The sequence below is a fragment of the Coregonus lavaretus genome (genome assembly GCF_964263955.1).
Source record: "Coregonus lavaretus genome assembly, chromosome: 13".
Taxonomy (NCBI): Eukaryota; Metazoa; Chordata; class Actinopteri; order Salmoniformes; family Salmonidae; genus Coregonus; species Coregonus lavaretus.
The window spans coordinates 53,452,170-53,474,805 of record NC_140000.1 but is presented as its reverse complement, the minus strand read 5'-3'; the positions used below and the strand labels follow the sequence as shown (position 1 = coordinate 53,474,805).

At 45.7% G+C, this 22,636-nt stretch overlaps 1 protein-coding gene and 1 long non-coding RNA gene across 3 annotated transcripts in view; one reads left to right on the top strand and one right to left on the bottom strand.

Moving 5' to 3' along the window:
* LOC311140602 overlaps positions 1 to 22,636 on the top strand; it is a 252,498-nt gene that overhangs the window by 94,463 nt on the left and 135,399 nt on the right. The window lies entirely within an intron of this gene.
* On the bottom strand, positions 10,585 to 15,019 carry LOC311139267 (fish-egg lectin-like). The gene is made up of 5 exons (XM_084174156.1): positions 14,926 to 15,019; positions 12,448 to 12,681; positions 11,530 to 11,747; positions 11,283 to 11,401; positions 10,585 to 10,741 (listed from the first exon to the last, which is right to left on the bottom strand). Exons 1-5 carry the CDS (start codon positions 14,978 to 14,980, stop codon positions 10,600 to 10,602), a joined length of 768 nt encoding a protein of 255 aa, XP_084030282.1. The 5' UTR covers positions 14,981 to 15,019; the 3' UTR covers positions 10,585 to 10,599.

The following is a 22,636-nucleotide window of genomic DNA, read 5'->3' as shown; positions in this document are numbered from 1 at the left end:
TGTGCTGAAGTTGCTTCCGGAGGCAGTTTGGAACTCGGTAGTGAGTGTTGCAACCGAGGACAGATGATTTTTACGCGTTACGCACTTCAGCACTCGGCGGTCCCGTTCTGTGAGCTTGTTTGGCCTACCACTTCGTGGCTGAGCCGTTGTTGCACCTAGACATTTCCACTTCACAATAACAGCACTTACAGTTGACCGGGGCAGCTCTAGCAGGGCAGAAATTTGACGAACTGACTTGTTGGAAAGGTGGCATCCTATGACGGTGCCACGTTGAAAGTCACTGAGCTCTTCAGTAAGGCCATTCTACTGCCAATGTTTGTCTATGGAGATTGCATGGCTATGTGCTCGATTTTATACACCTGTCAGCAACGGGTGTGGCTGAAATAGCCAAATCCACTACTTTAAAGGGAATTCCACATTCATTATATATACAAAAGTATATTTTTTCTCCCTTTCCATCCTTGTTTCTCAGTATTTTGTCCCTCCCTCCTTATAAGGGTATAAAACATCTTGAATAGTCACACCAACTGTAAGGAACAGTTTCACCATAAAGTTCAAACAAATGTCACGACATTGAAATCACACATTGAATCACCTGCCAGTAAAAGTCTATTTCATGAGGAAGTGGATAGTACATATACCGTAAGTATTTTTGTAATCAACAAAACAAATACCTGGGGAATATTAGGGGTGGAGGTAGCCTTGACGTTAGAGAGGCGGAACAGTAACCAGAGGGTTTCAAATTGCAAAACCGGAAATTGCTGGAGTTTTGCAGCGTTGCCTTGGAGAAAATAATCTCCATAGTTGAATAACACAAAATGTGCTTCAAACTCAATGCTTTATTTATGGAAAATCCTGATGTAATATGAGAGATGATGAGCTATGACAAGGATTGCAATTACTGAAAAATAGCTAAACCAATGTGCATTGTGAGCAACATGACAGTGCCCAAGTCTTCACACCATGATAATATCCTCTTGGAGGCTCTATTGATGACATGGTGTGAATCAAGGAATAAGAATGAATGTTACAGACACCACCATGCTATCTCTCATACACGGTAACCTAACGTAGCTGTCACGCCCTGACCTTAGAGATCACCTGTATTCTCTGTTTGGTTAGGTCAGGGTGTGATTGGGATAGATTCTAGTTTATGTATTTCTATGTTGGCCGGGTGTGGTTCCCAATCAGAGGCAGCTGTCGATCGTTGTCTCTGATTGGGGATCATACTTAGGCAGCCATTTTGCCTACCTATGTTGTGGGATCTTGTTTCTGTTTGTTGCTGGTAGTGTTTAGAACTTCACGGTCAGTTGCGTTTGTTATTTTGTCAAGTGTTTATTTAATAAATTAAACATGTATGTGTACCACGCTGCACCTTCGTCTGACCATTTACTCAACGAACGTGACAGTAGCAGCCTGAAGCTATTATACTGAAAACAAACATACATTCAATTAGGGTTTTAGGACAATTTGAACAGTTACATTTGGTCAAAAATGATTTTTTTCAGCAGTGGAAAAAGTACTCAATTGTCATACTTGAGTAAAAGTAAAGATACCTTAACAGAAATGGACTCATGTAAAAGTGAAAGTTACCCAGTAAAATACTACTTGAGTAAAAGTATCTGGTTTTAAGAGGTCAGAGGCAGTAGGGATGACAAAGCGTTATATTGATGGGTGCCATAATTCTGTCCTGCTTGAGCATTCTAAATGTAACGAGTACTTTTAGGTGTCAGGTAAAATCTATGGAGTAAAAAGTACATTATTTTCTTCAGGAATGTAGTGGAGTAAAAGTAAAAAGTTGTCAAATATAAATAGTGAAGTAAAGTACAGTTACCTCAAAAAACTACTTAAGTAGTACTTAAAAGTATTTTTACTTAAGTACTTTACACCACTGCATTTTTTATACATTAAATACATGCTTTATCATGTGGACAAATATCATGCCTCTTGTGTTATGGAGAAAATGGGGGGTCATGTTTGCAGTAACTCCAAAAAAGTTCAAGTGAAACCAAGGAAAAAGGCAGTAATTGGCATCACTCACGTCAGTTACTGCCTTTTACCTTGGTTTCACAGAGCTTTGGGCTGCAGTGACTACGGTAAACCTTGGTATTATTTATTGTTCTTTGCTGATACAAATATCAAACTATATGACACTGACAGCCACAAAGAAATATACTAACACAAGTTTGTATTTTTTTTTAAGTCGTCATGGAAACATATTCCAGTGGGTGTACCAAGCAAGAAGGCAGTAACTGCCGTGTAGGATCAAAGGTCATGTCAGAGGTCAGGGTCAATATGAATAAAACATTACCTCATAGTAAGACAACATAACCACATCTCCAATTGTTTTATATTTTACCTTTATTTAACTAGGCAAGTCAGTTAAGAACAAATTCTTATTTACAATGACGGCCTACACCGGCCTAACCTGGACAACGCTGGGCCAATTGTGATGATCTGCCTACAATTCACTTGGCTGAACAATAAAACAACTTTGAAGTAATTCTTCTCAGTTTCACTCTGAGCAGTTACTGCGTATTGCTTGGTAGGGCAGTATAGATCCCCTACATCAAGGGTGTCAAACTCATTCCATGGACGGCCGAGTGTCTGTGGGTTTTTTGGTTTTAACTTTCAGTTAAGACCTACATAACCAGGTGAGGGGAGTTTCTTATTAGTGAACTTAATTCATTAATCAAGTACAAGGGAGGAGCAAACATCCGCAGACACACTGCCCTCTGTGGAATGAGTTTGACACCCTTGATGTAGGGGATCTATAGTAGTTATAGATGTTACGTTTAAAACTGCTATGTTAGGTGTCACCTTGTTAAACTCCAAAAACAACAGTCTCATCACAGGCTCTTTCCATTTCCCCTGAAAACCAGAACATCCAGTTGTTGGGGACTCGACAGAGAACTTCACTTTCCTGCATTATCAAACCTTCCTGTCTCTTCTGTTGGTTTTCACTACGATTTCAGCATGCAGCTTGGCATGATCATTTAGTGCACATGTCAAACTCATCCCACGGAGGGCAGAGTGTCTGCTGGTTTTCACTCCTCCCTTGTACTTGATTGATGAATTAAGGTCACTAATTAGTAAGGAACTCCCCTCACCTGGTTGTCTAGGGCTTAATTGAAAGGAAAATCCAAAATCCAGCAGACACTGGCCCATCCATGGAATGAGTTTGACACCCCTGATTTAGTGGAATCGCTGTCTCGTCAACGCAGGTTGGCATTTATTGGGATGGCTCTTGTACTGGAGGCAGCTCTGCAGGGTGGTCACTAGCTGGCACAGCCACAAAGTCATAACATCTAAACCTAATCCTAACCTTAACCACACTAACCTTATGCCTAACCCTAACCTTAAGACCAAAAAGCATATTTATTTTTTTATGAATTTTTACAATAGTAGCCAATTTTGACTTTGCAGCTGGCCCATCCAGCGGAAACCGCTCTGCCTCCGGGACAAGATTCATCCCAATAAACGTCAACCTGTCATGCCAAATGGATATATCACAGTTATAAATCCTAGATCAGGGGTATTAAACTCTGACCCTACGAGGTCCAGAGGTGAGTTTGAGGGTCCTAGATGGTGTGTGCCCATTACTACAGAAGACTGATAATGGCTTGCTGTTCTTCTACTAATCTCACTGCAACTCCCCTCCATGTCTCCGACCACTACTTTGTATCCTTTTCTCTCTCGCTCTCCTCCAACACTAATCACTCTGCCCCTACTCAGATGGTAATGCGCCGTCGCAACCTTCGCTCTCTCTCTCCCGCTACTCTCTCCTCTTCCATCCTATCATCTCTTCCCTCTGCTCAATCCTTCTCCCTCCAATCTCCTGATTCTATCTCCTCAACCCTCCTCTCCTCCCTTTCTGCATCCTTTGACTCTCTATGTCCCCTATCTTCCCGGCCGGCTTGGTCCTCCCCTCCAGCTCCGTGGCTTGATGACTCATTGCGAGCTCACAGAACAGGGCTCCGGGCAGCCGAGCGGATATGGAGGAAAACTAGATTCCCTGCAGACAAGGCATCTTTTCACTCCCTCCTCTCTACATTTTCTTCATCTGTTTCTGCTGCTAAGGCCATTTTCTACCACTCTAAATTTCAAGCATCTGCCTCTAACCCTAGGAAGCTCTTTGCCACCTTCTCCTCCCTGCTGAATCCTCCTCCCCCTCCCCCCCTCCTCCCTCTCTGTGGATTACTTCGTCAACCATTTTGAAAAGAAGGTTGACGACATCCGATCCTCGTTTGTTAAGTCAAATGACACTGCTGGTCCTGCTCACACTGCCCTACCCTATGCTTTAACTTCTTTCTCCCCTCTCTCTCCAGATAAAATCTTGCGACTTGTGACGGCCGGCCGCCCAACAACCTGCCCGCTTGACCCTATCCCCTCCTCTCTTCTCCAGACCATCTCCGGTGACCTTCTCCCTTACCTCACCTCGCTGATCAACTCATCCTTGACCGCTGGCTATGTTCCTTCCGTCTTCAAGAGAGCGAGAGTTGCACCCCTTCTCAAAAAACCAACACTCGATCCCTCTGATGTCAACAACTACAGACCAGTATCCCTTCTTTCTTTTCTCTCCAAAACTATTGAGCGTGCCGTCTTTAGCCAACTCTCTTGCTATCTCTCTCAGAATGACCTTCTTGATCCAAACCAGTCAGGTTTCAAGACTGGTCATTCAACTGAGACTGCTCTTCTCTGTGTCACGGAGGCTCTCCGCACTGCTAAAGCTAACTCTCTCTCCTCTGCTCTTGTCCTTCTAGACCTGTCTGCTGCCTTTGATACTGTGAACCATCAGATCCTCCTCTCCACCCTCTCCGAGCTGGGCATCTCCGGCGCGGCTCACTCTTGGATTGCGTCCTACCTGACCTGTCGCTCCTACCAAGTGGCGTGGCGAGAAGCTGTCTCCGCACCACGTGCTCTCACCACTGGTGTCCCCCAGGGCTCAGTTCTAGGCCCTCTCCTATTCTCGCTAAACACCAAGTCACTTGGCTCTGTCATATCCTCACATGGCCTCTCCTATCATTGCTACGCAGACGACACACAACTAATCTTCTCCTTTCCCCCTTCTGATAACCAGGTGGCGAATCGTATCTCTGCATGTCTGGCAGACATATCAGTATGGATGACGGATCACCACCTCAAGCTGAATCTTGGCAAGACGGAGCTGCTCTTCCTCCCGGGGAAGGACTGCCCATTCCATGATCTCGCCATCATGGTTGACAACTCCGTTGTGTCCTCCTCCCAGAGTGCGAAGAGCCTTGGCGTGACCCTGGACAACACCCTGTCGTCCTCCGCTAACATCAAGGCGGTGACCCGATCCTGTAGGTTCATGCTCTACAACATTCGAAGAGTACGACCCTGCCTTACACAGGAAGCGGCACAGGTCCTAATCCAGGCACTTGTCATCTCCCGTCTGGATTACTGCAACTCGCTGTTGGCTGGGCTCCCTGCCTGTGCCATTAAACCCCTACAACTCATCCAGAATGCCGCAGCCCGTCTGGTGTTCAACCTTCCCAAGTTCTCTCACGTCACCCCGCTCCTCCGCACACTACACTGGCTTCCAGTTGAAGCTCGCATCTGCTACAAGACCATGGTGCTTGCCTACGGAGCTGTGAGGGGAACGGCTGTCAAGCTCTGGCTCCGGGAGTCTGTATGTTGAGCCAGGGTGTGTTCGTTCTGTGTGGGTTGTTTCTATGTTGGGTGTTCTAGGTTGTTGTTTTCTGTGTTGGCCTAAGTGACTCCCAATCAGAGGCAACGAGTGTCAGCTGTTTGCTGGTTGTCTCTGATTGGGAGCCATACTTAACTGTCTGTGTTTCACTTTGTGTTTGTGGGTTTTTGTTCCTTTACGGTCATTGTTACTGTGGACTTCACGAGTCGTCTTTTGTTTTGGTTTTTGTGCGTTTGTACAATAAAGTCAATCATGTTCGCTCAACACGCTGCGTATTGGTCTACTCCTTACCCAGATGATCGTGACAGAAAAACCCACCATACAACGACCAAGCAGCGTGTCCAGGAACACACGCAGGAGGTGACTCTGGTGGATGTCCTCCTCAGTTGGGGGCAGATTACCGAGGAGGAGGCCGTCCGGTACCGGAGGGCTATGAAGGGGGAGACCCAGGCAGGAGAGGAGCAGCGGCGTCAGCAGTGCCATCGTCGGACGGACGAGAGGCACCCCCAATAATTTTTTAGGGGGGGCACACGGCATGGGCGACTGGGCAGCAGGAGGCTGCCACAGGGCGAAATAGGAGACGAGGAGAGAAGGCCACCGGGTTTTGGGGGCCAGAAGGCAGGTTGGCGGAGCCTGGATGGAGAGCAGAGCCAACTCCCCGTACTCAGGCATGGCAGCACGAGACTGGGCAGGTTCCGCGGTATGCGGAGCTGCGCACTGTGCCACGAGTGGTCCGGCATAGTACGGTACGTCCTGTGCGAGCACCCCGCACGTGTTGTGCGAAGGTGGGCATGCAGCCAGGACGGAGTGTGCCGGCTCAGCGCTCGGGGCCTCCAGTGCCTCTCCTCGGTCCCGGATATCCTGCGCCAGTATCACGTGCTGTTATGCCAGTACGGGTATACAGCCCTGTACGTCCTGTGCTGATGCCTCACACAGAGTGTGTGAAGGTAGGCATTCAGCCAGGACGGGTTGTGGCAGCTCTTCACTCCAGGTCTCCTATCCGTCTCCATAGCCCAGTCCGGCCTGTCCCTGCTCCACGCACCAAGCCTACGGTGTGCGTCGCCAGCCCAGCCCGGCCTGTCCCTGCTCCACGCACCAAGTCTACGGTGTGCGTCGACAGCCCTGCCCGGCCTGTTCCTGCTCCACGCACCAAGTCTACGTTGTGCGTCGACAGCCCTGCCCGGCCTGTTCCTGCTCCACGCACCAAGTCTACGGTGTGCGTCGACAGCCCTGCCCGGCCTGTTCCTGCTCCACGCACCAAGTCTACGGTGTGCGTCGACAGCCCTGCCCGGCCTGTTCCTGCTCCATGCACCAAGCCTACGGTGTGCGTCGCCAGCCCAGCCCGGCCTGTCCCTGCTCCACGCACCAAGCCTACGGTGTGCGTCGCCAGCCCAGTCCGGCCTGTGCCTGCTCCACGCACCAAGCCTACGGTGTGCGTCGACAGCCCTTCCCGGCCTGTTCCTGCTCCACGCACCAAGCCTACGGTGTGCGTCGCCAGCCCTGTCCGGCCTGTCCCTGCTCCACGCACCAAGCCTACGGTGTGCGTCGCCAGCCCTGTCCGGCCTGTCCCTGCTCCACGCACCAGGCCTACGGTGTGCGTCGTCAGCCCAGCCCGGCCTGTCCCTGCTCCATGCACCAAGCCTACGGTGTGCGTCGTCAGCCTGGTCCAGCCCGTTCCTGCCACTCGCACCAATCCAGGGGTGCGAGTCGTCAGCCTGGTCCAGCCCGTTCCTGCCACTCGCACCAAGCCAGGGGTGCGAGTCGTCAGCCTGGTTCAGCCCGTTCCTGCTACTCGCACCAAGCCCGGGGTGCGAGTCGTCAGCCTGGTAAGACCGGTCAGCTGCTCCACAACGGAGCGTAAGCAATCCGCTCCGTCAATGTCCAGTCCAGATCCAGCCAGCGGGGTCAGACCGGACCAGGGGCGCTATGGGGGGTTGATTGGAGGGTGGTGGGCAAGGCCGGAGCCAGAACCGCCGCCGAGGAGGTATGCCCACCCAGCCCTCCCTTGTTTAGCCCTTATTGAGCCGCGGTCGCAGTCCGCGCCTTTAGGGGGGGGTACTGTCACGCTCTGGCTCCGGGACTCTGTATGTTGAGCCAGGGTGTGTTCGTTCTGTGTGGGTTGTTTCTATGTTGGGTGTTCTAGGTTGTTGTTTTCTGTGTTGGCCTAAGTGACTCCCAATCAGAGGCAACGAGTGTCAGCTGTTTGCTGGTTGTCTCTGATTGGGAGCCATACTTAACTGTCTGTGTTTCACTTTGTGTTTGTGGGTTTTTGTTCCTTTACGGTCATTGTTACTGTGGACTTCACGAGTCGTCTTTTGTTTTGGTTTTTGTGCGTTTGTACAATAAAGTCAATCATGTTCGCTCAACACGCTGCGTATTGGTCTACTCCTTACACAGACGATCGTGACAACGGCACCTCCGTACCTTCAGGCTCTGATCAGCAACTGGGACAAATTAACCAGTCTGTTTAAATGTTATGTGAAATGTTGAGTTAAGCAAACCAGGTGATTTATGTTTATGTCTGAAGGGGAGCCAGCGTACTTACCGGGGTCAAAGGTGAGCTTGGTCAACGTTCTGTTGTCTGCCAGCCCAACCAGGTTAATGATGTTCATGGTGACAAATAATATACAATTTGAAAACAATAAGTATGCTAAACAAAAAGGATTGAAAGCATGTGGGAAACCCCTGCTGAGTTAAGAAGCTATTCTCAATCATCATCTCAAATTGTCAATCACCCATCAATCACTTCTTCTTCTTCTATGGTATAATGGCATTGGCATTGATTTAGATGTGCATTCCGCCACCTACTGTGCTGGTGGATAAGGATCCAAAAAGGAAAAAATGTGGGTAAAAATAAATAAAATATCATACAAACTATCAAAACAGAAATTAACTAAACAAAATCAACCTGCTTTTCTATAAAAAAACAAATTCTAATCAGGTCACAACACAGGCTCAAAAGCCTCCTATGAGGGTGGGACATTTCCTAGTGACAATAGTCCTTTTAGTGCTTCTGTCGTGAAGTCTTGGAGCCCCAAAAATGTACCGGCTGAAGATATAATGATATCCAGCTTCTTGGACTTCTTAGACACTTGTGCTGTACAATTAATCACTGTGGCTATAAATGCCACAAAATCCACCTTGACAATGAGTGTATCCAGATCACTCGATTGACTTAAAACACTAGCAACTAGTTGCAATGCATCCACCTCCATATCTTCAACACTGTTGCCTCTTGCGCCTTCGACTCTCTTCACCGCCTCCACATAGGAGATCCGCTGTGCAGCCCTGATCCTTGACACCTCGACCTCCTTCACCCTAATAGGGCACTCAAGGAAGTCCAGAGTATGATCCCCACCACATTTTCCATTCACAGTTTTTTCAATATCATACTTGTCCCGTCTGCAAACATTTGACACGTGACCATATCCTCTCCGATTCCCACACTGTAATGGTTTGGACACAAATGCTCTCACCTCATACTTCACATATCCAAGCTTCACATATTCAGGTAGAGTCTCCTCAAACAACAATAATATCGATAGGCTTTTCTCCTTCCTTCCTTTTACCATACGGGTCAGGTGACATGCACTGAACACTCCTGGGATTTACTGACTAAGGTCCTCCTCATCTATATCCAACGAGACTCCAGCTATAACTCCTTTGGCAGGTGCCCTGCTCCGAAGATCAGTACATGTTACTTCTGACGTGGACAATTTTGCCAGATCCAGTGCACGCTTCTTCTGTTCTTCATCAGCACAATTAACCAAAACAAGGACGCTTCTAGTCACATTGATTGAATCCACCTTTCCCACTGCTTTCCTCACAGTCCTCGATTTTACAAATGGATTTCCCAAATGAACCTCCTTGTCTAAAATCCGCAGTCCAATAAGAAATGCATTATGGGACAGGTCCTTGTCTTCTACTACAACTTATACTCATTTTGTTCCGTTGTTTGATTTCACTATTTTCCGTTCATTATCACACACTTCACTTGCCCCACTTTTTGATTAAAGCAGTCGCAATATCCTCCTCCAGCTTCCTTCCTTAGGCTCCCCATCCATCACTCACACCTGTGAGCCTTTTTTAACCCTGTCGGCACTCAAGGCACCTGGCCTGGTTACTGCTGCTCCCTAGGGGTGTGATGTGAATAGTGGAAATGGACTGTTTAACTGTGGCCCAGCCACTTCCCTACCTCTATTCCTAACAGTGGGACTTCCTATGGCAAAACAGAGTCCTCGGGACCCCAAGGGATGTACGTTTAGTTTTTCCCCCTATCACTACACAGCTGATTCAAATAATCAACTCATCATCAAGGTTGGATATTTGAATCAGCTGTGTAGTGCCAGGGCAAAAACCATAATCACAAAACAGATATATCAAGTTTCGCTGGGTCTTTGCAGAGCAAGCTGAAATCCCCTTGTTCGCTATGATAAAAAATACAATAAAAACACAGAAATGGATTTCAAACTGAACGCTTTATTTTAGCGGGAAATGATTAAATAATTATATAAGATATAAATGATTATATAATGAGATAATAAGCAATGACAAGGATTCCATCCACCCTTATTGATGACCTCTGAACCACAGCAAAACCCATGTGGATTGTGAGCAACATGACCATGCCCAAGTTTACACTACGATCAAATAACATCCATGGCAAAGTTCTATTGAAGTGTTGATCAAGGAGTGATTAAGACATTTTTAAAATGCTGTTGCTTGTCAATTGTGTTTGAAAACTTTTCGACACAGTCAGTGAACTATTAGATAAAGTATAGTGTAAAGCAATACGTTTTAGAATGAAGGATTGTTATGAACTACTGTCCACAATTGTCAAGCAGGAGGCTGTTCCAGAAAAAGACATCAATGAATTAGCAAGGGAAGATAAGTCAGATCCCGATCGGCCTTCAGATGCAGAGGAGAGGCTAACGTGTGCACACCGTGGTGACGGCAGACTTGGAGACGACCCAAAGATGTCCCAGGTCGTAGGTCACGTGCTTCATCCGCAAGGACATTGGGACATTGCTCCATCCAGTGCCCTCTGGTTTAATGGCTGTGATGCCGTCTCTGTGTTGAAGAAAGAGGTGGGGTTCACATGTTTAAAGCTCATCCATAAAAATAAAAAAACTATATTAATTGTATATAGCCATTGATTGTTGAAGAATATAACTTATAAATGACTCATGAGCTTAATACAACTGCATCAGAAGAAAATATGTAAGATTTTACTCAATTGGTTGTAAACAATGCTATTGTAAACAAACAATGTATAGCTTTACAAAACATGTTTAAATGAAAAATCATTTTGTTCTCATCTGTCTGTCCTTACATCTATTGATCCATCTATGAATTATAGAGTGGCTACATTTCTCCTGTCCCATCCCTCATCTGTTTACTAAAACAAGTGGCAGGGTGGCCATTTAAAATCCCAAACTGTAGCTTTAAAGGAGATCGAACTTCTACATATTTTACTGTACACTGTTTTCACATTCCTTCATAAGTCTATTATATAAGTTTAGATTTGATTATTATTACAAGTCATTTTTAAGTTAATAATGTTGAGGGGGAAAAGAGGGACACTATACATATAGTTAAGTATCAACCTTACCTGGTATAAACATCACCCACAGAGTTGACCCCAAAGACACTACCATCAGTTGCCACCTCAATCATGGAAAGCTTGCCGTCAATGTGACTCCACCCCTTGTTTTGGCAGTCTTGATTCAACTGGAAACAAACAGATACAATCAGGGTTTTAGGACCATTTCTACAGTTATAATATTAAACAGTTTTACAATAACTCCCCATACTCTACTACTCTACTCCAGATCTCACACTTTTTTCCCAGATCTTACACTCATTATGTAGATATCATCATTCTTGTTGACTGCCCAGCACCCAAAGGGTCCACAACTGTAGTACTTCACAGCTCCTGGCAATCCTGTCCATGGAAGGGATGAACCTGGACCCTTGTAGCCAACTGTGGCACTACTTGTCAGACAGTACGGAGTATCGTTCATGTTGGCCCCCACAATAAACTGGTTACCCCCAGCATCCACCTGCTTCAGTAGGCCTGAAGACCACAAAGACAGACAGACGGACGGACAAGAAAACAATGAATCATGTTTCAACACCGTGATGGTATCAGGAAAGACAAGAAGTAGGCAGTGGTGTAAAGTACTTAAGTAGTTTTTTGGGGTATCTGTACTATACTTTACTATTTATATTTTGGAAAACTTTTACTTTTACTTCCTAAAGAAAATAATGTACTTTTTATTCCATACATTTTCCCTGACACCCAAAAGTACTTGTTACATTTTGTCAGGAAAATGGTCCAATTCACACACTTATCAAGAGAACATCCCTGGTCATCCCTACTGCCTCTGATCTGGCGGACTCACTAAACACAAATGCTTCCTTTGTAAATTATGTCTGAGTGTTGGAGTGTGCCCCTGGCTCAAAAAAGCAAACATGAAAATTGTGCCGTCTGGGCTTAATATAAGGACATTGAAATGGTTTATACTTTTACTTTTACATTTGATACTGAAGTACATTTTAGCAATTCCATTTACTTTTGATACTTAAGTATATTTAAAACCAAATACTTTTAGACTTTTGATCAAGTAGTATTTTACTGGGTGACTTTCAGTTTTACTTCAGTCATTTTCTATTAAAGTATCTTTAATTTTACTCAAGTATGACAATTTAGTACTTTTTCCACCACTGAAAGTAGGTGTCCTCTGGATAAATATTGAGCAATGCTCTCTACTTACCTGCAGCTTGCACCCAGTTACCGGCCACATACTTGTAGATTGAGTCTCCCTTGTTGACACCCCAGATCCCTGCTGGTCCTATAGTGATATGCTTCAGGGAACCAGGCAGGCGGATCCATTTATCACCTACCAGGTAGAAGGGGATTTGACTTGTGTCCGTTGCAACCACTTGTCCCAGTCCTGCATCGATCTGCATCAGATTCTTGATGTTTACTACCTCCTGACAGTCCCATGCTATGGAGACAAAGACATATTAATATTTGTATTTGTATTTATTATGGGTCCCCATTAGTTTATGCCAAGGCAGCAGTTACTCTTCCTGGGCTTTATTATGGATCCCCATTAGTTCCTGCCAAGGCAGCAGCTACTCTTCCTGGGGTCCAACAAAATTAAGGCAGATCATACAATTTTAAAAACATTACAATACATTCACAGATTTCACAACACAGTGTGTCCTCAGGCCCCTACTCCACCACTACCACATACACAGTGAGGGAATTAAGTATTTGATCCCCTGCTGATTTTGAACGTTTGGGCTACAAGACCATCGCCAAGCAGCTTGGTGAGAAGGTGACAACAGTTGGTGCGATTATTCGCAAATGGAATAAACACAAAAGACCTGTCAATCTCCCTCGGCCTGGGGCTCCATGCAAGATCTCACCTCGTGGAGTTGCAATGATCAAGAGAATGGTGAGGAATCAGCCCAGAACTACATGGGAGGATCTTGTCAATGATCTCAAGGCAGCTGGGACCATAGTCACCAAGAAAACAATTGGTAACACACTACGCCGTGAAGGACTGAAATCCTGCAGCACCCGCAAGGTCCCCCTGCTCAAGAAAGCACATATACAGGCCCGTCTGAAGTTTGCCAATGAACATCTGAATGATTCAGAGGAGAACTGGGTGAAAGTGTTGTGGTCAGATGAGACCAAAATCGAGCTCTTTGGCATCAACTCAACTCACCGTGTTTGGAGGAGGAGGAATGCTGCCTATGACCCCAAGAACATCATCCCCACCGTCAAACATGGAGGTGGAAACATTATGCTTTGGGGGTGTTTTTCTGCTAAGGATACAGGACAACTTCACCGCATCAAAGGGACTATGGATGGGACCATGTACCATCAAATTTTGGGTGAGAACCTCCTTCCCTCAGCCAGGGCATTGAAAATGGGTTGTGGATGGGTATTCCAGCATGACAATGACCCAAAACACATGGCCAAGGCAACAAAGGAGTGGCTCAAGAAGAAGCACATTAAGGTCCTGGAGTGGCCTAGCCAGTCTCCAGACCTTAATCCCATAGAAAATCTGTGGAGGGAGCTGAAGGTTCGAGTTGCCAAACGTCAGCCTCGAAACCTTAATGACATGGAGAAAATCTGCAAAGAGGAGTGGGACAAAATCCCTCTGAGATGTGTGTAAACCTGGTGGCCAACTACAAGAAACGTCTGACCTCTGTGATTGCCAACAAGGGTTTTGCCACCAAGTACTAAGTCAAGTTTTGCAGGGGGGTCAAATACTTATTTCGCTCATTAAAATGCAAATCAATTTATAACATTTTTGACATGCGTTTTTCTGGATATTTTTGTTATTATTCCGTCTCTCACTGTTCAAATAAACCTACCATTAAAATTATAGACTGATCATGTCTTTGTCAGTGGGCAAACGTACAAAATCAGCAGGGGATCAAATACTTAATTCCCTCACTGTATCTACAGTACAAATATCCATGTGTACGTGTAAATAGTGCGTATATTATCGTGTGTGTGCATGCATGTGTCTGCGCCTATGTTTGTGTTGCTTCACAGTCCATAAGGTGTTTTCTTATCTGTTTTTTAAATCTAATTTTACTACTTGCATCAGTTACTTGATGTGGAATAGAGTTCCATGTAGTCATGGCTCTATGTAGTACTGTGCGCCTCCCATAGTCTGTTCTGGACTTGGGGACTGTGACATGACCTCTGGTCGCATGTCTTGTGGTGTATGCATGGGTGACCGAGCTGTGCGCCAGTAGTTCAAACAGACAGCTCGGTGCACCCAACATGTCAACACACCTCTCATAAACACAAGTAGTGATGAAGTCAATCTCTCCTCCACTTTGAGCCAGGAGAGATCGACATGCATATTATTAATAATAGCTCTCTGTGTACATCCAAGGGCCAGCCGTGCTGCCCTGTTCTGAGCCAATTGCAATTTTCCTAAATCCTTTTTTGTGGCACCTGACCACATGACTGAACCGTAGTCCAGGTGTGACAAAACTAGGGCCTGTAGGACCTGCCTTGTTGATAGTGCTGTTAAGAAGGTAGAGCAGCCCTTTATTATGGACATACTTCTCCCCATCTTAGCTACTGTTGTATCAATATGTTTTGACCATGACAGTTTACAATCCAGTAGAATACACCAAGGAAAAGGAGGATGAAATTATGGAGCAAACTTGATCAATTCCAAGTTGAGCTAGCATGCTTCAGATGATGGTTAACTTACCATGACTGATGGCCAGGAGACAGTGGACCAGTAGGACGGCTGCAGTGGCTCTCATGATGTCTCTGTAGATCTACAGTATAAGTTTGGTTGTACACCAGACTTCAATTGTCCCCTTGCAGGACTTTGTGCTTTTATAGCCCTGCACACAGCTTTGAAAGCAATGATGGCTTCCTGTTCCACCTGTTCAACGACGAGTTGATGGGAGGCTGGACCCGGACCGGCTTTTCGACCCCCCCCCCCCTCCCCCCCCCCCCCCCCCCCACTCCAACCTACCTCCTCCTTCATCCTGCGGTTCAACCCCCTCCCCTACCTACCTGCAAGGTGTGGCAAGGAGTGGAATTTTAGAACATACAGACTGGATTTCTCCAGGCAAGACCAGACCATCGGTTCTTTCAAATCCCTCCTGAGTAACCACAGACCAGAAAAACAGGTGCAACAATCTCACTAATGTAGGTAGGGCAAACCCATTTTCACGATTTCTGGTATATCATCAAAAAAAAAATATCACAGCATGTTTCTGGACTCATTCAGCCGTTTTTTCCCTGATTAAATAGAATACAATTGGAAATTAATGTTGAAACTTCCATATATATTCTTAAAAAATATGTCAAAAATTATGCTGTCGCTGCTTCCTGTTATTAAAAACTTTGGATAAATAGCCCAATGTCAAAACACAGTTTTGAACTGTCCAAATCAATAATCATTGAAAACCTAAAATGTGCAACAATAGTAATCAGATGACTTGTATTTTTTTAAACTAACACGTTATGAACTGCATATGAGCCTAAAACGCTGTAGTTTTGATCACTCATATCGATTGGGGGAGAAATCAGGTTGTATGCGGAAACTGGAAAGATTTTAACATCACTGGTTAGAAGACAGCGTGTCTGATGGAGATTCCGTCAAGCTGCCGAAACGGGGAAGGAAACAAATCTATTTGTTTTTTATTTAACTTCAACGAATTACGACCCTACGTAGGACATCATCAGTGACCAGGGTTGGTTGTTGTTTGAGTGATAGCACACTGGGAAATATGTTAATGAGACGTATTTTAAGCCAACAGAGAATTCTGAAGTTGTGGGTGTCAGCAAACTATACTCTGTTGAGTAATCAACTCAGCTATTTGTGTTGCAAAGGCAAATTTCAATATTTAAGTTCACACAGCACTGTTAAAAAAAAACAAAAAAAACATTGTTGATCGGGCTATGATCATGATGTAATATCAGAGATGATGAGCTATGACAAGGATTGCATTCACTGAAAAATAACAAAACCAATGTGCATTGTGAGCAACATGACCAGGCTATTTTACATATTAGTGTAGGTTAACAGTGAGGATCAATCGATATTACGACATGCCTTGCTCATATCGATATTGGTGCCCATTACTAATTATTATGAAAGTGTGCACTGCATGGTGAAGCCAGACCTGGAGACCACCCAAAGTGTTTAGACAGCCTCTAGGAGGCTCTATCGTTGACGTGGTGTGAATCAAGGAATGACAATATTAACATAGATAAAGTGCTGAAAGAAAGCATTACCATGAAAGGACTAAATACACAAATACATTTTAGAATATAATAGTCTGGCGAACAAAACGTCTGGTCACTGTAACAACATGTGAGCTCTTTGTCTCAATTCTCCAGTGGCAAATGGCTGTGAGACTCAAAAGATAAACTTGACTTTGTAAAATATGATCTTAGATCAGCATTAAAACTAGCATTACAACCCCTCAGACAGCTGTACAGGAGAGGATCAACTAGGATTACAACCCCTCAGACAGCTGTACAGGAGAGGGTCAACTAGGATTACAACCCCTCAGACAGCTGTACAGGAGAGGATCAACTAGGATTACAACCCCTCAGACAGCTGTACAGGAGAGGGTCAACTAGGATTACAACCCCTCAGACAGCTGTACAGGAGAGGGTCAACTAGGATTACAACCCCTCAGACAAAAACTGTACAGGAGAGGATCAACTAGGATTACAACCCCTCAGACAGCTGTACAAGAGAGGATCAACTAGGATTGCAACCCCTCAGACAGCTGTACAGGAGAGGGTCAACTAGGATTACAACCCCTCAGACAGCTGTACAGGAGAGGGTCAACTAGGATTACAACCCCTCAGACAGCTGTACAGGAGAGGATCAACTAGGATTACAACCCCTCAGACAGCTGTACAGGAGAGGATCAACTAGGATTACAACCCCTCAGACAGCTGTACAGGAGAGGGTCAACTAGGATTACAACCCCTCAGACAGCTGTACAGGAGAGGGTCAACTAGGATTACAACCCCTCAGACAGCTGTACAGGAGAGGGTCAACTAGGATTACAACCCCTCAGACAGCTGTACAGGAGAGGGTCAACTAGGATTACAACCCCTCAGACAGCTGTACAGGAGAGGGTCAACTAGGATTACAACCCCTCAGACAGCTGTACAGGAGAGGATCAACTAGGATTACAACCCCTCAGACAGCTGTACAGGAGAGGGTCAACTAGGATTACAACCCCTCAGACAGCTGTACAGGAGAGGGTCAACTAGGATTACCATCCCTCAGACAGCTGTACAGGAGAGGGTAATGTTTTATCATTTGTTTTTCCTGTTTGTTCGTTTTTTTCTTTTCGAGCACTTTGAGATTCTATTTTGTAATGAAAGCGCTATATAAGCTCAAGCTTAATTATTATACATTACTATTATTATGATTCATGTGAGCACTGCATGGTGAAGCCAGACCTTCAGATGACCCAGGTCGTAGGTCACCTGCTTCATACACATGCACATCAGGGATATACATTGAAGTCTGAAAGGCACTTGCCCATCGGGCATGTCAGGAGTATTTTTTTGCTTACCCGAAGATTTGATCACATGCCCGAAAATGTAAATGAGCTATTTGCACTCAGAAGTGCCATATACTGTCAGCCTTTCACCTACACATAGGGGAGGAATCATGTATTTAGGTTGTTATGTTCAGAACAGGCTCAACTAGCCCGACTGCCATAAATTGTCTGTTTTTCACTTAACCAAAGGAGAGGAACCAGAAAGATCAGTTTTAGGTTAGGACTACTGGATTGAGTTTCAGTTGGCTTGTTTTTACCTCAGAGCAGTGGGGCTACATCAGAGCAGTGGGGATACCTCAGAGCAGTGGGGCTACATCAGAACAGTGGGGCTACATCAGAGCAGTGGGGCTACTGGGCAGTGACTACCCTACCCCACCGTCCTCGCTCGGTTCAGGGCGGTGTTTGATCATCCCACGGAGGGAAAAGACGGGGGTGAGCGTCTCCTTAATCTACAACAGGGAGAGGGGCCCGCGTCCTAGCACGCTCTGACCTTTCGCACGGTGTCGGAGTCTTCCGGCTGGAATGAGCGTGCTCTGCAAACGGCCTTCAGGAGAGGCTTACGGGAGGACATCAAGACGGAACTCTCATGTCGGGACGACGAGATGGACCTTGATACCCTCATCACCACGTCCATCCGTCTTGACGACATGTTGAGAGAGAGACAACGTTCCCAACACCTCCCGGAGCCTCGACGCTCAACCCATCTGAGCTATGGAAGCCGCCCTGCTTCCGAGTCCTCATCCATGGAGGTGGGCAGCACCCCCTACACCACCACGGACCACAGATCTCCTGGTGGCTCCCTATCTAGGTGGTATGACTCCCGTCGCCACTCAGTGAGTGTTATGTCAGCTCCTATCACAACACCATTGTTTTTAGATCCCATAAACGGTGACTGGTTATTCCTTCTCTTCCATTTCTACTGCTATGATAGATTCTGGATCAGAGGGGAACCTTATAGATAGGGAGCTGGTCTCTGAATGGGGGTTGCCCACTGTGCCACTGCCAGCTCCACTACACGTCACCTCAATGGACAATAAACCCGTTGGATCAGGCACCATTACGCACGTCACTCTCCCCATCATCATTCCCACACTACCGGAGCACCATGAGGAGCTGTCATTCTACATCGTCACGTCACCCTTCACCGGATCGTCTTGGGATTGCCCTGGCTCAGACTACACAACCCCACCATCAATTGGAGCACCAAGAGGATCACAGCCTGGTCCACCCCATGCCGGAAGACCTGCCTTCCGGTGGTTTGTTGTTCCACGTCAGTGGAGAGTCCGGAGTCCGCCATCCAGCCCAACATTCCACTTGAGTACGCAGATCTCTCCGATGTCTTCTCTTCATTAAAGGCTACGTGTCTCCCTCCTCACAGGCCCTGGGACTGCACCATTGACCTGCTGGAGGGACAACACCCCCTGAAGTGTCGCATTTACCCCCTTTCAGTCTCGGCCATGGAGAAGTATGTGGCGGAGACCCTGAAACAGGGGTTCATCAGACGCTCTATCTCTCCTGCCTACGCCAGCTTCTTCTTCGTGGCCAAAAAAGACGGAGGACTGAGACCATGCATTGACTACAGGGGGCTGAACGCAGTCACCACCAAGTACCGGTACCCCTTCCCTCTGGTTCCGTTGGCCATTGAGCAGCTACAAGGGGCCCGGAACTTTACCAAGTTGGACCTGACGAGTGCCTACAACCTGATCCGAATCCGGATAGAAGACGAGTGGAACACGGCATTCAGCACTACCTCAGGCCACTATGAATCCCTACGACATCCGAGCTGTCCTATTCTGCCTCCGGGAACACAGCCTGTTGGTGAAGGGGGAGAAATGCTAATTCAACCAAAAGGTCATCACCTTCCTGGGATACTGGATCAGTCCACAGCGGGTGTTCATGGAAGGAGTGAAGATGGACGCCGTCAGGTCATGGCCAGTTCCCACCACCATCAAGGGCCTACAGAGCTTCCTGGGTTACCAGCATTTCATCAGGTCCTTCAGCTTCATAGCCGCCTGGCTCACCTCTCTTCTTAAGGGTGGGCCTCAGAAGCTTGTGTAGTGTCGAGTAAAATGTTGCTAGTCATTGCTGATAAACAAAGGAGTCCGCTCATACTGAACCTTGATCATAAGTTTATTCATATCACAAGCTTTCAGCATGAGTTTACAGATGTCATGACACCCGGAGAACGGCGTCCCAAATTGCAATGGCCGCTCTAACCTCTTCGTCGTTTTTACCCAGTATATATAATATTCCCAAGATATGGGTGGCTCCCTCTACTGTCCAATCCCCTGTCTACAACACACACTTCCTGTCTGTTGTATCTGGGGTGTCACACTAAAAACGGCTCTTTTGGAACTAAAATAAACATCCCCTCCGGTTCCACTAGAATAGTCATAATCTTAATACACTACATATTCCACCCTTCGAGACTAAAAAGTCTCGAAAACAAACAGAACAGGATTATGACAAGTAACAATTTATCTTATTGAGTATCTTTAACATTAAACCAAAAACATTTCCCTCTGGAGTGTGAATACCTTTCTATGAAATATGAACAAATCTTTATGAAGTGTGAATACATTACTATGAAATATGAACAAATCTTTTTGGAGTGTGAGAGCGAAAAACCTGTTTGACAGCCTTCTTTCCAAATATCCATCCATCAATCAAGACAGTAAAATTCTCTCACGGTCCCTCTGCCCCAGGCAACCACCTAGGTACTCCCGATGAATTCATAAATCTTTATCAATGCATTTGAAACTATGATGCAATTAAAGCCCCTGCAAACAAAATACTATCCAAAAAATGTCCACTCTCAGGCTGGTCGACCCATCGGACCCTACAGTGGATCTCTATCCCTGCCTAAACTCCATGTCCCTAAGCATTCACGAAATAAACAAAAACATCTAAGATCCCCACATGTATCCAATAACATCAAATATCATTCTACAAAAATGTATACCTAAAAATATGACACACATTATGTATTACACATGCAAATACAGTGAGGGAAAAAAGTATTTGATCCCCTGCTGATTTTGTACGTTTGCCCACTGACAAAGACATGATCAGTCTATAATTTTAATGGTATGTTTATTTGAACAGTGAGAGACAGAATAACAACAAAAAAATCCAGAAAAACGCATGTCAAAAATGTTATAAATTGATTTGCATTTTAATGAGGGAAATAAGTATTTGACCCCTCTACAAAACATTACTTAGTACTTGGTGTCAAAACCCTTGTTGGCAATCACAGAGGTCAGACGTTTCTTGTAGTTGGCCACCAGGTTTGCACACATCTCAGGAGGGATTTTGTCCCACTCCTCTTTGCAGATCTTCTCCAAGTCATTAAGGTTTCGAGCCTGACGTTTGGCAACTCGAAACTTCAGCTCCCTCCACATATTTTCTATGGGATTAAGGTCTGGAGACTGGCTAGGCCACTCCAGGACCTTAATGTGCTTCTTCTTGAGCCACTCCTTTGTTGCCTTGGCCGTGTGTGGGTCATTGGGTCATTGTCATGTTGGAATAACTAATCACAACCCATTTTCAATGCCCTGGCTGAGGGAAGGAGGTTCTCACCCAAGATTTGACGGTACATGGCCCCGTCCATCGTCCCTTTGACGCGGTGAAGTTGTCCTGTCCCCTTAGCAGAAAAACACCCCCAAAGCATAATGTTTCCACCTCCATGTTTGACGGTGGGGATGGTGTTCTTGGGGTCATAGGCAGCATTCCTCCTCCTCCAAATGATGCCAAAGAGCTCAATTTTGGTCTCATCTCACCACCACTTTCACCCAGTTCTCCTCTGAATCATTCAGATGTTCATTGGCAAACTTCAGACGGGCCTGTATATGTGCTTTCTTGAGCAGGGGGACCTTGCGGGCGCTGCAGGATTTCAGTCCTTCACGGCGTAGTGTGTTACCAATTACTTTCTTGGTGACTATGGTCCCAGCTGCCTTGAGATCATTGACAAGATCCTCCCGTGTAGTTCTGGACTAATTCCTCACCGTTCTCATGATCATTGCAACTCCACGAGGTGAGATCTTGCATGGAGCCCCAGGCCGAGGGAGATTGACAGTTCTTTTGTGTTTCTTCCATTTGCAAATAATCACATCAACTGTTGTCACCTTCTCACCAAGCTGCTTGGCGATGGTCTTGTAGCCCATCCCAGCCTTGTGTAGGTCTACAATCTTGTCCCTGACATCCTTGGAGAGCTCTTTGGTCTTGGCCATGGTGGAGAGTTTGGAATCTTATTGATTGGTTGGCTCTGTGGAGAGGTGTCTTTTATACAGGTAACAAACTGAGATTAGGAGCACTCCCTTTAAGAGTGTGCTCCTAATCTCAGCTCGTTACCTGTATAAAAGACACCTGGGAGCCAGAAATCTTTCTGATTGAGAGGGGGTCAAATACTTATTTCCCTCATTAAAATGCAAATAAATTTATAACATTTTTGACATGCATTTTTCTGGATCTTTTTGTTGTTATTCTGTCTCTCACTGTTCAAATAAACCTACCATTACAATTATAGACTGATAATTTCTTTGTCAGTGGGCAAACATACAAAATCAGCAGGGGATCAAATACTTTTTTCCCTCACTGTATGTCTATATTTCATTGCAGACACTGGAATGTAGTCCACTACACTTCATCTCCCCCGCAGTGTCGATCCAATGCATCGTTGATGATGGAATCGGAACCTTTCCACACCTTCCTTGTTCCATCTCCTCCAGTCATTCTCCTTTCATTTTGTCCCTTCATATTGTCCTTGTTTGAGTATTTCAATCTCTACATATTCCCCCAAATGCTTCTGGAAGAAAAGAAAACACCAAACAGTATCTTTTGCAAAACAACATTTTCAAATTAAACATCAATATCAAC

Bases quoted from the DNA above. Each gene is read 5' to 3' on its own strand.
- LOC311139267 (XM_084174156.1), bottom strand. From the start codon at position 14,980: ATGAGAGCCACTGCAGCCGTCCTACTGGTCCACTGTCTCCTGGCCATC. The intron at 11,748-12,447 runs GTAAGTAGAGAG...TGTGGTCTTCAG, and splicing joins TAACTGGGTGCAAGCTGCAG to GCCTACTGAAGCAGGTGGAT. The intron at 10,742-11,282 runs GTAAGGTTGATA...TCTTCAACACAG, and splicing joins GTGGGTGATGTTTATACCAG to AGACGGCATCACAGCCATTA.